The 14,295-nt window shown below is 39.8% G+C and overlaps 1 protein-coding gene and 1 pseudogene across 1 annotated transcript in view; one reads left to right on the top strand and one right to left on the bottom strand.

Moving 5' to 3' along the window:
• Positions 1-1,140, top strand: part of ST6GALNAC3 (ST6 N-acetylgalactosaminide alpha-2,6-sialyltransferase 3) — a 636,206-nt gene extending 635,066 nt beyond the window's left edge. Inside the window, exon 4 of the mRNA XM_057715919.1 lies at positions 1,108-1,140. Within this exon, the coding sequence (XP_057571902.1) occupies positions 1,108-1,114 (7 nt within the window). The 3' untranslated portion in view covers positions 1,115-1,140. The remainder of the gene's footprint in view (positions 1-1,107) is intronic.
• Positions 1,141-12,397: 11,257 nt separating this feature from the next.
• Positions 12,398-13,623, bottom strand: LOC130860801 (cyclin-dependent kinase 7-like; annotated as a pseudogene).
• Between the last annotated feature and the right edge of the window lie 672 nt (positions 13,624-14,295).

Below are 14,295 nucleotides of genomic sequence, written 5' to 3'. Positions count from 1 at the left end.
GTTTATCTCTGTGCTTTCTATCCTGTTGCATTGATCTATATTTCTGTTTTTGTGCCAGCACCATATTGTCTTGATTACTGTAGCTTTGTAGTATAGACTGAAGTCAGTGAGTCTGATTCCTCCAGCTCCTTTTTTTTTTTTTTTTTTTCCCCTCATTATTGCTTTGGCAATTCAGGGTCTTTTTTGTCTCTACACAAATTTTAAGATTTTTTGTTCTGGTTCTGTAAAAAATGACATTGGCAATTTGATAGGGATTGCATTGAATCTGTAGATTACTTTGGGTAGTATAGTCATTTTCACAATATTGATTCTTCTAATCCAAGAACATGGTATATCTCTCCATCTGTTTATGTCATCTTTGATTTCTTTCATCAGTCTCATAATTTTCTGAGTATGGGTCTTTTACCTCCTTAGGTAGGTTGATTCCTAGGTATTTTATTCTTTTAGTTGCAATGGTGAATGGGATTTTTTCCTTAATTTCTCTTTCTGATCTTTCATTGTTAGTGTATAGGAATGCAAGAGATTTCTGTGCATTAATTTTGTATCCTGCAACTTTACCAAATTCATTGATTAGTTCTAGTAGTTTTATGGTGGCATCTTTAGGATCTTCTATGTATAGTATCATGTTATCTGCAAATAGTGACAGTTTTACATCTTTTCCAATTTGGATTCCCTTTATTTCTTTTTCTTCTTCTATTGCTGTGGCTAAGACTTCTAAAACTACGTTGAATAATAGTGGTGAGGGTAGACATCCTTGTCTTGTTCCTGATCTTAGTGGAAATGCTTTCAGTTTTTCACCATTGAGAGTGATGTTTGCTGTGGGTTTGTCATATACAGCCTTTATTATGTTGAGGTATACTCACTTTCTGGAGAGGTTTTTTTTTTTTTATCATAAATGGGTATTGGATTTTGTAAAAGTTGGAGGATTTGTATCACCTGATTTCAAGACTTACCATAAAGATACAGTAGTCAATGTAGTGTAATATTGGAATAGAATAGAAAGTCCAGACTTAGACCCATCTGTGCATGGTCCCTTGTTTTCTTTGTGACTGATTTTCTTTTCTTTCTTTCTTTTTTTCTTTTTCATTGTGCTGCATGGCTTGCAAGATCTTAGTTCCCTGACCAGCGATTGAACCCAGGCCCCATGCAGTGGAAGCACAGCGTCCTAACCACTGGACAACCAGGGAGTTCCTGGTCACTTGGTTTCTGATAAAGCTACCATAGGGAGATGGAGGATGGATGGAGAGAACTGACTGCAAAGCATTCCACAGGAAACTTTCAGGGTGATGGAAATGTTCTACACAGGCTTACTTTATTTTACTGCACTTCACTTTTTTGCACTTTGCAGATATTACACTTTTAACAAATTGAAGCTTTGTGGTAACCCTGATCAAGCAAGTCTATTGGTAACATTTTCCCAACAGCATTTGCTCACTTTGTGTCTCTCTGGCACATTTTGGTAATTCTCACAATTATATTATATTTGTTATGATGACCTGTGATCAGTGTTCTTTGATGTTACTATTGTAATTGTCTTTGGGCTCCATGGATCATGCCTATATAAGATAGTGAACTTAATAAATGTGTGTGTTCTGATGGCTCCACTTACTGGCCCTTTCCCCATCTGTTTCCCTCTTCTTGGGCCTCCCTGTTCCCTGATACAAAACAATACTGAAATTAGGCCAGTTAATAACCTTACAATAGCCTCTAAGTGTTACAGTGAAAGAAATAATCTCATGTCTCTTATTTTAAATAAAAAGCTGTAAATGATTAGGCTTAGTGAGAAAGGCACACTGAAAGCTGAGATAGGCTGAAACCTAGGCCTCTTGCACCAAACAGCTAGCTAAGATGTGAATGCAAGGTAAAAATTATTGAAGGAAATGAAAAGTGTTACTCAAGGGAACATATAAATGATAAGAAAGTGAAACAGCCTTATTTGCTGATGTGGAGAAAGTGTTAGTGGTCTGGGTGAAGAACCAACCAGATATACGATTCCCTTAAGTCGAAGCCTAATACAGAGCAAGACCCTAACCCTCTTCAATTCTATTAAGCCTGAGAAAGGTGATGAAGCTATGGAAGAAAAGTCTGAAGCTAGCAGAGCTTGGTTCAGGAGGTTTAATAAGCCAAAGTACAAGGTAAAGTAGCAAATGCTGATGCAGAATCTAAAGCAAGTTATCCAGAAGATCTAGGTAAGGTAACTAATGAAGGTGACTACACTAAACAACAGATTTTCAATGTAGATAAAACAGCCTTATCTTGGAAGAAGATGCCAAATAGGAATTTCATAGCTAGAGAGGAGAAGTCAATGCCTGGCATCAAAGTTTCAAAGGACAGGCTGACTCTTTTGCTATGGCTAACACAGTTGGTGATTTTAAGTTAAAGCCAACACTCATTTACCATTCCAAGAACCCTAAGGCCATTAAGAATTATTCTACTCTGCCTATGCTCTATAACTGGAACAACAATGCCTGGATGACAGCACATCAGCTTACAACATGGTTTACTAAATATTTAAAGCCTGCTGTTGAGACCTACTGCTCAGAAAAAGAGATTTCTTTCAAAACAGTCTTGCTGACTGACAATGCACCTGGTCACCTAAGAGCTCTGATAGTGAAGTACAATGATTTTTATGTTATTTCTGTGCCTGTTAGCACAGCGTCCATTCTGCAGCCCATGGATCAAGGAGTAATTTCTACTTTCAAGTATTGTTACTTAAGAAACGTATTTGGAAAGGCTATATCTGCCATGGACAGTGAGTCCTGTGATGGATCTGGGCAAAGTAAATTGAAAGCCTTCTGGAAAGGATTCATCACTACACTTGGGATTCATGGGAAGAGATCACAGTATTAACATTCACATGATCTGGAAGAACTTGATTCCAACCCTCATGGATGACTTTAAACGGTTCAAGACTTCAGTGGAAGAAGTATCTGCAGATAAGGTGAAAATTGCAAGAGAACTAGAATTAGAAGTAGAGCCTGAAGACATGACTGAATTGCTGCAATGTCATGATAAAACTAACAGATGAGGAGCTGCTTCTTACAGAGGAGCAAAGAAAGTGGTTTCTTGAGATGAAATCTCCTCCTGGTGAAGATGCTTTGAAGATTGTTGAAACGACAACAAAGGATTTAGAATAATAAAAAACTTAGTTGATAAAGCAGCAGCAGGATTTGAGAGGCCAGACTCCAGTTTTGAAAGAAGTCCTACTGTGGGTAAAATACTATCAAACAGTATTTCATGTTACAAAGAAATCATTTGTGGAAGGCGGTGTCAATTGACACAGCAAACTTCATTGTTGTATTATTTTAGGAAATTGCTGCAGCCACCCCAGCCTTCAGCAACCACCCTCCCTGATCAGTCAGCAGACATCAACATGGAAGCAAAACCCTCCACCAACAAAAAGATTGCAGCTTGCAGAAGGCTCAGATAATGGTTAGGATTTTTTAGCAATAAAGTATTTTAAAATTAAGATTTGTATATTGGTTTTGTTTTGTGTTTTACCTTTTGTTTTCCTGTACATTGTTCTTTTAGCATAATACTATTGTGCACTTAATAGACTACAGTATAGTGTAAATATAACTTTCATATGCACTGGAAAACCAGAAAAATTGTGTGACTCCTTTTATTGGATTATTCGCTTTATTGTGGCACTCTGGAGCCAAACCCGCAATATCTCTGAGGGAGGTAAGCCTGTATCTCGATTTGGGTTGTGGTTACACAACTATTTATATTTGTCAAAACTTATTGCATTACAAGTTAGGGGTATGGGGTTAACAGGTACAAAATAGATAAGCAACAAGGATATATTTTATAACACAGGAGTTATAGCCATTATCTTGTAATAATTTAAAATGAAGTATAATCTGCAAAGATACCAAATCACTATGCTGTACACCTGAAAATAATACAATATTGTAAATCAACTATACTTCAATTTTTAAGAAAATTTATTTTACTGTACTTAAAATTGGTGAATTTTATTATTTGTGAACTATACCTTGATAAAATTAATTATAAACATGAGAAGAAAAAATATATTAAAATATCAAATTTCTCACCCGTAGGAATTTGAACTTTGCATAGTGTATCTATGTATACAAAGTTTTTTGTCTTCATTTATCAATTTTCCTTAATGTTGCATACAAATATATGGTGAAAATTAATATCAATTTAAAGAATTGGTTTCCAAGGAGGGTACCGGATTAATGGGGACAAATAACTATCTAGAACTAAATCCCAAGTTATTTCAATAAGCATGAGAGAGGCTAGGGGAGTTGTAAATCATGCTAAAATGTCTTGGTTAGACTAAGGAGGTGTATAGAGATTAAATACATGTAAGAAAATATAAAGTTAACCCCTATGAGGAAAGAGGTAAGATGTATGACTTCAAAACTCCTGAGGAGAAAAGCAAAGGGAACAAAGAAAAGCAGTTTAGATGAAGATAAAAAAAGAATTATGAGTCTAAATGCATCAAATATGCCCATTAAAAGATTTTGAGATTAGGTGAGATACCAAAATTCTGGTAGGTGCTATTTACAAGAAACGTGCCTCAAGTAAAATGACATAGAAATGTTGAAAATAAAGGAAGAACAAACCTCTATCACGCATATGCCAGCAAGAAGAAATCAGGAGTGGCAAGATTCACTCAGAACAAAATAATTCAACATAAAGAACTATAAAAGATAATATATAATTATGATTTAAATTATTTACCATAGCCAGAAGGGAATAGAAATGGTCTGTGTTACTGGGAAGGCTTCAAGTGAGATTGAGTCCCTGAAATGAACCAGATTTGTGGTGATTGATGAACAGAAAAGAACTGGGAAATTTCCATGCAGAAGGAACCAAGTAAGGAAAGTGTGATAGATTACAAATATGGCCATACAGCCATACAGCACCTACCAAGAAGTGGAATCTCCTTCCTCACCCTAGGAATACTAGTTGACTTTACAACTTGTATAACTGCTTATAATGAGCAGAATGTATCAGAAATGACATTGTGCAAGTTTCCAGCCTTGACCTTGCAGCTTTTGCTCTCAGGCTAGGAGCCCATCCATCTCTGTGTGAACAAGCTCAAACTAGCCATTTGGAGGACAAGAGACCTTTTGAAGGAGGGCCCCAGCAGTCCCAGACCTCCCAGATGAGGCCCCAGACATTTGAAGGGGCCAACTGAAAACAGACAAACCCTACCCAGACCAGAAGACCACCTAGCTGAGTCCTATCCAAATTACCAACAGAACTGCAAGCTAAATAAAACTGTAGTTTTATGCCGTTAGGTTTTGGGGTAGATAACTGATTCAGAAAGGTGTTTTGTTTGAGATGTCGTAGGATGAGGCCACTCTCCCTAAGCAGCAGGGAAAGCTCTTCTATTAAAGTATCTCTCACACATTCATGGGGATCATGCCTCATTTAAGGTATAACTACAGGTCTGGCGGACCATTTGTACCAAAGGAATAGGGGTCCCACATCACACCATTCAATCTCAGTCTGATACCCACTGAGTTGCTTTACCCCACAGCTTTCTTTGCCTCCAAAGTTATAGAGCTGATGGTGGTGCCAAAGGCAAAGGGACATCATCTAAGTCTCAGCGTCACATTCAGAAGATTTATTTAAATGTGGCTTCAGGTGTCACAGAGTGGCTTTCAAACTGAAGTTCTGGAAACATTGCACACCTCAGTGACTGAAGGACAGATTAGTGAAGCGACATGGTACGATACAAAACTGATGGCCTTTCGAAGTCAGGGAAGCTCAGTTTGAATCACAGCTCTGACTCATAATAGGTGCGTGTCATAAGTCAGCTCCTCTGAGCTTCAATCTCCTCTTTGGCAAATGAGAATTAAATTACTCACCCTGAGGAGGCAGCTTGAGAATGAAACATGGCTGAGACTATTGGATCAGGAGTCAGACTGCCTGACTCGGGCTTGGTATTTATCTCCCTGTACCTCCGTTTTCTCATCTAAAAAGGGAAGAATAGTACCTACATAAAATTCTAAGGACACATAGTTAAGTGTTCAATAAAATGTTACTTGTTGCTCTTGTTATTCCTTCCTTTCTTCCTTTGTGTGTTCACAAGTGAACAACCTAGAAAAGAGCCCTAAAATCCTACTTTATGGACTTATTTTGAGTATTAAAAGATGCAAAGCGCATTGTACAGCTCCTGGCATGTAGTGAGCAATCACTAAATGGTACAAATAAGAGGCAAAGTGAAGGAACAGCAGCAGCAAGAGGAGACAGAGAACAGCAGGTGGCTGGTCAAGAGAAACATTTTGAGTGTGTGCAGACTCAAATATTTTGAGTGTGACCCTCTCAGTTTCAGAGTCTCGTAATCAGGTTTACCCTTTAAATTTACACAGCCTAGAAAGAGTACAGGCTTTGCATCCAGATAGCTTTTGATCCAACAGGTCTTGTGCATGTTATTTAAAAATTTAAGCCACAAATGGGAGATAATTGTTCCTCCCTTTCATATGCTTTAAAGGAGTATTTAAACTGTATATAAAATACCCTGAACATAGTATTTTCTTAGTAAATCATAAGAGTTATTTCTCCTCTGATATTGGGAAAGCAGTATTATCATTCTTGTAACGAAGCATCAGAGAATGTAAGGGATTGGCCTGTGAGCACACAGCAAGCACGTGGCAGCACTCAAGCCCAGACTTCCTGGCTCTGAGTCTATTGGGCATCTTCTACTGTGTATGTGGGTCGACATCAGGCATTATAGCGTTGTGGCTAATGGCACAGATTTTAGAGTTAGGCTGCCTAGGTTCAGTTTCAAGTGAGCCCCTATATAACCTTGGAGAAGTCATTTAATTATTTAGTGCATCAGTTTACTTATCTGTAAAATGGGGAAACTGAGAGGTCGTTGAGAGGATTGATGCATGTAAAGTGCTTGGCACATAGTAAGTGCTCAATAAATGTTAGCTTTTACTATTATACACTATTACACTACATGGCTTCATCAAATTAACCTGGATGAGTCCTTTTCATGGGGTGTTTTACAGCCACCCTACTTCTCAGTAGGTATGTGGGAAGCTCAGAATCATCTCACTAAAATAAGATTATGCTGAGGAGAAACAAGGAAATAGAACCATGACCATGAACCAGATCTCTTCCTCTAGCTATGAGACTTTCTGGGCACATGGGGCATGAATTCAGCTCCAGACACCATCAAACTGGCTTTGCTTAGCCTGGTGCTGAGGCCAAGGCATGTTCTCGAGCCTCCACTTCTGGGAAATTCTGAAATGGGCTGAATCAGCAACAATTTTTCACTTCCCTGATGATCCAGCATTTAAGTGTAATTAAAAGTGCATCTACTTTCTCTTAACACCCTCAGGAAGAGGTGTGGGATTTTGAAAAACTCTCCTTTAGCAAGATATCTCAGCATAGTCTTGGGGCTAGCACAGCTCTTGATGTGTAATTACCCTGTCACCTGGAAGAACTATTAGTTTCCTTCTTACTCAAAGGACAAATGTGAAACACAAAAGCATCCATCAAGATGAAGGATTAAAAATATTTCAAGAGGTGTCATTATTTACATACTACATGGCCCATAATGAAGTTGACAGGTCCAAACTGTGGTCCAATGAGCTGACAGCTTGAAATCCCACAGCTCCATCCACCAAGGAATGGTAGCAAGATTTAGTGGACAAGAGGACAGGTGACAACCGAGAGAGAGGCAAGGAAGTGTTGTTTTTTTAAAAAAAAATTTAATTTTTTAAGTTTTTTTAAAAAAAATTTAATTTTTTAAATTTTTTAAAGCTCTTTATTAGAATATAATTGCTTTACACTGTTGTGCCAGTTTTTGCTGTACAACAAAGTAAATCAGCTGTATTTATACATATATCCCCGTATCCCCGCCCTCTCGCAACTCCTTCCCACCTTCCCTAACCCTGCCCTCTAAGTCATCACCCATCTTCGAGTGGAAGTGTTTTGCCTATATATGTGTAGATGCGTCCATGTACAAAGAGGCTTCAGGGAAGGAGTTCTAGGCTGGTTGTGTGCCCAAGCGGTAGAAAGCAATGAAGAGGAGACTGTTTGTTGGGTATGTGGCATTTTTCACAATGATCATATTTATTCTTTGCAACAGCCCTGCAAGACAGGTACTCCCACCTCCATTTTGCAGATGACAAAACCAAGACTCCAAGAGAGGTTACATAAACTGACAAGGTCACAGGACAGATATCAGACCCAGGATTCAAATCATTATCTTTCTGGCACCCAAGTGCCTGCTCTTTCTACTTCTCCTGTCTTTCTTTACATTAAGTAATTATTCTGTGAATATAGAACTTTCCCAATTACAGCCCAGACATTTCAGGCAAAATAAGATTTCCACACACACTGCCCACCTAGAAGACATTCATCTAAATGAAGATGAAGTCGGACTTCCCTGGTGGCGCAGTGGTTAAGAATCCGCCTTCCAATGCAAGGGACATGGGTTGGATCCCTGGTCAGGGAACTAAGATTCCACATGCGGTGAGGCAAATAAACCCGTGCATCACAATTACTGAGCACAAGGGCCACAACTAGAGAGGCTGTGTGCCACAACTATAGAGTCCACATGCTCTGGAGCCCGACTGTCACAGCTAGAGAGAAGCCTGCACACTGAAACGAGGAGCCTGTGTGTTGCAGCAGACGATCCTGCATGCTGCAATTAGGACCTGGCACAGCCAAAAATAAAAATAATGCATAAAACGTAAAATAAATGAAGACGAAATCATTTAGATTCTAAATCTCTCCTTCTCTCTCCCCCTCTCTCTTGCATTCACCCTGGAGAAGATATTAGCCAACAATACATGAGAAGAGATAAAGGGACTGTTGAAAAGAAAGGATGTGAGGAGAAATTACAAAAGTCAGATTCTGTACTTGTAATTGGCTTCAATTGAGAGGTAAATTCATGAAAGAGAGTCTAGATCAAGCTCTTTACATACAACTCTCAGGAAAATTATTTTGAGATTCTGAGATGACATCTTGTTACTCTGCGTGACTGCTCCTGGCTGAGACCCTGTGCTGTTTATTTTCATATTTTAATAAGATTCCACCATAGTTCAGAGAACAGAACCCTTATAGCTATGAATAAGCCACTGGACTCCACCACTCTTGGCAAATTCCCAACAATTAGCTAATTTTACTAATGACAATGTTGGAGGAGGTAGATGATTTTTGTCACAGGTGCCAATGAGCAGAAATTTTTAATGGCCTTACCACTCACAACCTCTTGATGTCTATTTTTCTAATTTCTCTCCTTGGGGCTCGCCTTTCATTCTCTTCCTTATTTTTAGCTCTCATGGTATTTTTCATCTCTCCCTCTCTCTTTCTGACCTCAACCCTGCCAGTGGCACTCAAGGATAAAGGAGTTTCTTGTTCCTGATGAAAATATCCAAAGATTCACATGTGTTTTCTTCTTCCCAGGAGCCTACTGGGGGGATTCTGCCCATATGTTACTTATGTTTGGAATAGGTTAATTCTACTAGATGATGGGAATAAGCTTCCCTGTAGGGTAATGGCTTGAACTCCCTGGTTCAAGCCATTATCATCATTCTCCAGAACCACTTTAATGACGTCTCTTAAATGGCATCCCTAGTTATAGTCTTCCCATCCCCATCCCACAATCCACTCTCACTCAGCTGCTAGAAGGTTTTTGGGTGGGGGTGTGGGGGTGTGTGTGTGGGTGTTTGTGTGCTTAATACAAATCCATTCATATTAATCTCCTGTTAAAATCCTCCAATGGCTTTGATCACACAGACAAATAACTGTGTAGAAAAGAGCTGGTCCCTGCCTCCCTCTCTACTCCCATCTCTTACTCGTCTTCCCTCCCTCATCTATCCAAGCTAAAAGGACCTTCTCTTTGTTCCACAGTCAGCCAAGCTGGTATATCTGCGTTCCTGTAAGTATGAGTATGTGTGTATTGCCTCTCTGTGTGTGTACAGAATAACTATTAAAGTAGCAAAAATAATAACAGTGGTTATTTTAAGTGACTATAAAAACTAAAGTTTTTATCTTTCTTTTTGTAAAATGTCTGTAATTTCTGGGTCCTTCACTTATCATGCATTTGCACGGGATTACCAGGTCAGATCTTATTTCCCAATATTTGTAATGAGTCTCTCCAGCCCTGTAGAGTGAGGATCAGTCACCTCCATGGAGCCGCATCACACCTCCCCTGCTTGCAGGTGTCTGTGCTTTGTGTGAGAGCGTAGATGACACAATAACACACCATGACAGCCATGGAGTTGAGCAGAAATCTAGCTGACAGCGAAATGCCTACCCCAGGAAACATCCCCGTGGCACTTTCAAACACGAACAGAAACAAGGTGCACACAAATCACACGAACCTGTGCCCCTAACAGAGAGCTAGAGACATGTGGACACTCAATAAACCTCTACTGAATAGAATGGAATATTACAGGGTTTATTGTTCACAATAAAATAAGAGGCAGAACACACAGCTTGATGTTCCCATCTTGGAATAGCTCTGTGGTTCCTGTCCTTGGCAAAATGACCTCAACAACCTATATACTTTGTGGTTTGAAGAGGATGGAAATTGCAAAAGGAAAGTAAAGGTAGCCATGGCCTTGGTATCATTTTGCTGTCACTTCCGAGATATCTACTTCTCACTTCACAATGAGGAGCTGGCAAAATGTCTCATCTGGAAAGAATTAGATGCTTTCGGGTTTCACCTTCCTTAACAGTTCTTCAGGGGTCTATGGCATTCAGAGGCAAACCAGTCATTTTCCCTTTCACAGCAATGACAGCCAAATCGGCTTTGGTTATGTGGTTATTGATTATGCAAAATCAATTTTTTAATGTCATAATTATCAGCTATTCTGAAGAAATTGAGTTTATCGACGAGAGTCAGCAAGTCCTATGCATTTGATATATTGGGGTGAAAGCATTGCTCTCTTTGCTAACTGCTAACTGCTCAGTGAACAAGCTTGGGAGCCTGCAATTTTCATTATGACGAATTGTTGACCCAAGATAGATTTTCTGACCTGTCCGCGATCACATCTTTCTGCTAGGGCAATTCTATTGCAGCAATGGTGGCTGTTACTGAAACTTGAATGGGGAAATAAAGCTAAACATGACCAGGCTAAGGCATAGCATGTTTTCAGATCAATAATCAGCACTTGGGCAAGTGAGGTTGGAATATATAGAATGAGCCTCTCTGATTCGTTTTTATTAAGGTGAAGTGGGTTTTACTGCAGCTGTTATGATCAATCGAAGGCAAATAAAGCGAGGGAAATCTACACGGAAGAGGGATGGGGCACCTCTCAAGGGCAGCTAGAAATCCATCACGTTGACCTAATCACACCTGGCACACTGTGATCCTGGTGATTCTCTCACCAAAGAGCTTTCCATCAGTACACTAGCAAAAGAAACAGTGCGTGGTTTTGTGAGCGTCATAATTGCTGAAAATTCCTTGTAAATTTCTCATTCCCATACTCTTACTTAAAAGTGTGGTGCAAGGTAACAAAATGAACATTCTCGTATGGCTGAAGCTGGAATCATAATCGTCTGTTTTCTACCCAGGTTCATTATAATTAAGCTAAACTCTGCCTCTGGTGAAAAGGAGGTGGGTCTGCAAATAAATGCTCCAGATTCAGGAAGTGAAATTGAAAAGCAGACGGGAAATGTATGAATATTTGCACAAACATGTCAATGAGGTAGCAATAATCCGAGTGACTCCAATTCTCTCTCCCTCGACATTTGTGCCACCTTAGTTTTAACGTGTTTGCAGAGGGAGTAAGTGATCGTGACAGCAACAGCTTAGTGCAGTAAAGCCTCATTAAGTCCATTGTCACCTATTTGAAGTTTTCTAAGTTCAGCGGCACTTCATTTTGACAGTCTCTTCCCATCCTGGGATGCTTTGCTTTCTGGCACGGCTGTGTCACTGTTTGTGCTGCCTGCCCCCCACCTCATGGCCACCTGTCACTGTCCTGCCTCATGTGCAGACCTCACTCCTTCCATCCACCTCCAGGTGGCTCTCTTCAGCCTCCTCAATCAGAACGTCCCCACCACCACCACCACCACACATGCACACACACGCACACACACGCACACACGCGCGCACACACACACTGCCCTTTATCCTTGCTCCCCACCCAATACTCACTCCAGGTTCTGCCCCACCACTCACAAGCCATAGAAACCTATGGACTGACTTCACCTCTCAGTGCTTCAGTAACATGGGGAAAATAACAGGACTGTTCTTACCAGGCTTTGTGAAAATCAAGTGAAACAATGAATTCTCAGCATCATACCTTACAAAGAGTAGGCATTCAATAAATATGATTACATCTTTCTTATATAAACATATCTTTTTGTTAACTGAAGTATCTTTTTTTTGTTTTAAAATACATTTAATAAAATAACCCAGTTTTACGTATTTTACACGTATAGAATATTTACAAGTTTTTCTTTTAAAGCATTTAATTAATGTTTACTATCTTGCCTTTTTCACTATTCTTTTCAGCAGTAGAATATTGCCCAGTATTCTCTGTAACTAAAAAATTAGCTTCTTGGGTAATCCTCCTTGTTCCAAGGCCTCTGTTCTCTTCCGTTTTGTTGCTATGGCTGGATTGGACTGCTCCTTTAAAGCGTCCACTGGACAGTTTGATCTTGGCAGCTGACATCCAGGTGTTGGCCCTGGCCGATTCCTGGAATACTTGGTGCTCAATGCCTGTGTGGCTGTAATTCGAGTACACAGATTAAATAAGAATAAGCCTTGTATAAGATCTAGCAAGTCATCTCCTGCTGCAATGAAGATATGTTGTAATGGGATTCCAGGGAAACTCTTAAATGTCACGAAATCTGGAAGACTACACATGTCAGGCCACTGTTCTTCAGTTGGTGTACCTAATGTTTCAAATATTCTTGTTAGTTGATCAAGGTCCGAGTCTCCTGGCAAAAAAGGAACCCTCAGAAGCAACTCTGCTAATATACAGCCAACAGCCTACATGTCCACACCTACACCATACATTCTAGCTCCAAATAGTAGCTCAGGGGCCCGATACCACCTGATTACAATCTGATGTGTATAAGCTCTATTGGGGCTCCCAAATGATTTGGCCAGGCCAAAATCTGCCAGTCTTAGAACTCCATTTTCATCTAGCAACAAGTTTGGTTTTAGGTCGCTATGTAGAATCCAATGTTGATGTAAATATTCTAATCCTTGAAGAGTCATCAACATGTAGGCTTTGATATGTGATGGTGTCAGCACAAGACTGTTATCCTTTATTATAACCTGTAAAGCAGGCATACAATCTCTAGATCAGTTTTCATAAAATCAAAGACAAGGCTAATATTAGATTTATGTCCAAAAGCATCAAGGAGACCAATTATATTTGGGTGACTTAGCTCCTGTAATAATTTTATCTCTCTTTATGCTGTTCTATTTATACCATCTTTAGCTTCTGATCTAGGTCCAAGTTTGATTTTCTTAATAGCGACAATTTGGTTGGTGTTCTTGTCTCTGGCTTTGTAAACCGTGGCAAACTGTCCCTACCCGAGGAAGTCCAGTTTTTCATAACGCTTTGCTCGCGACTTCACGTCCACAGCCATCCGTCGCGCGGAGCCCGACTCCAGCTGAAAGGGGCAAGCTCCCAAGACAGCGTGAATTTAAAGCTACCTTAAAGCCACCTTAAAGCCACCTTAAAGCCTCCAACAGCCACTTCCACCCACTCTAACTGAAGTATCATTGATTTACAATATTGTGTTAGTTTCATGTGTACAGCAAAGTGCTTTGGTTATACACACGTGTGTATATATATCTATATTCTTTTTTGATTATTTTCCATTATACTTTATTACAAGATATTGACTATAGTTCCCTGTTCTATACAGTAATTCCTTGTTGTTTATCTATTTCATACATAGTAATGTATCTCCTAACATATCTTAATTTTCTTTTCAGAGATCAATTTCTTCCCTTTCAGTGCATGTGGCTGAGGAGGAGGTGACAGAGAGCCCCCATTCATCCCCTTCTTTTCCAGCGGTGAGCACATGACATAAGGTCAGATCAGAGCATCTGTCCCACTGGCCACAGTGATCAGTACAAGGATTGGTAGGTCACCTCAATTTATGAGGGACCGTTAGGAAAGAGGAGGTTTCTTTCCACTTGATTTTTTGAGTGGGAAGGTGTAAGCTTGGGCTGCTGATGGCCACCAGAAAGAAAGCAATTCTGTAAAGGAAGCCAACATAGCTGAAATATTTAAGAGGGAGGGAAGAAGAGAGAGAGAGAGAGGTTCCGAGGTGACAGGGCTTGAGCATCTGGTTCAGCTATGCTCAGAAACAGTCATCCCCAGG

The sequence above is a fragment of the Hippopotamus amphibius genome, chromosome 1, assembly GCF_030028045.1.
Source record: "Hippopotamus amphibius kiboko isolate mHipAmp2 chromosome 1, mHipAmp2.hap2, whole genome shotgun sequence".
In the NCBI taxonomy this organism is placed as follows: Eukaryota; Metazoa; Chordata; class Mammalia; order Artiodactyla; family Hippopotamidae; genus Hippopotamus; species Hippopotamus amphibius.
The sequence above is the reverse complement of the archived record's forward strand: the minus strand, read 5'-3'. Positions and strand labels throughout refer to the sequence as shown.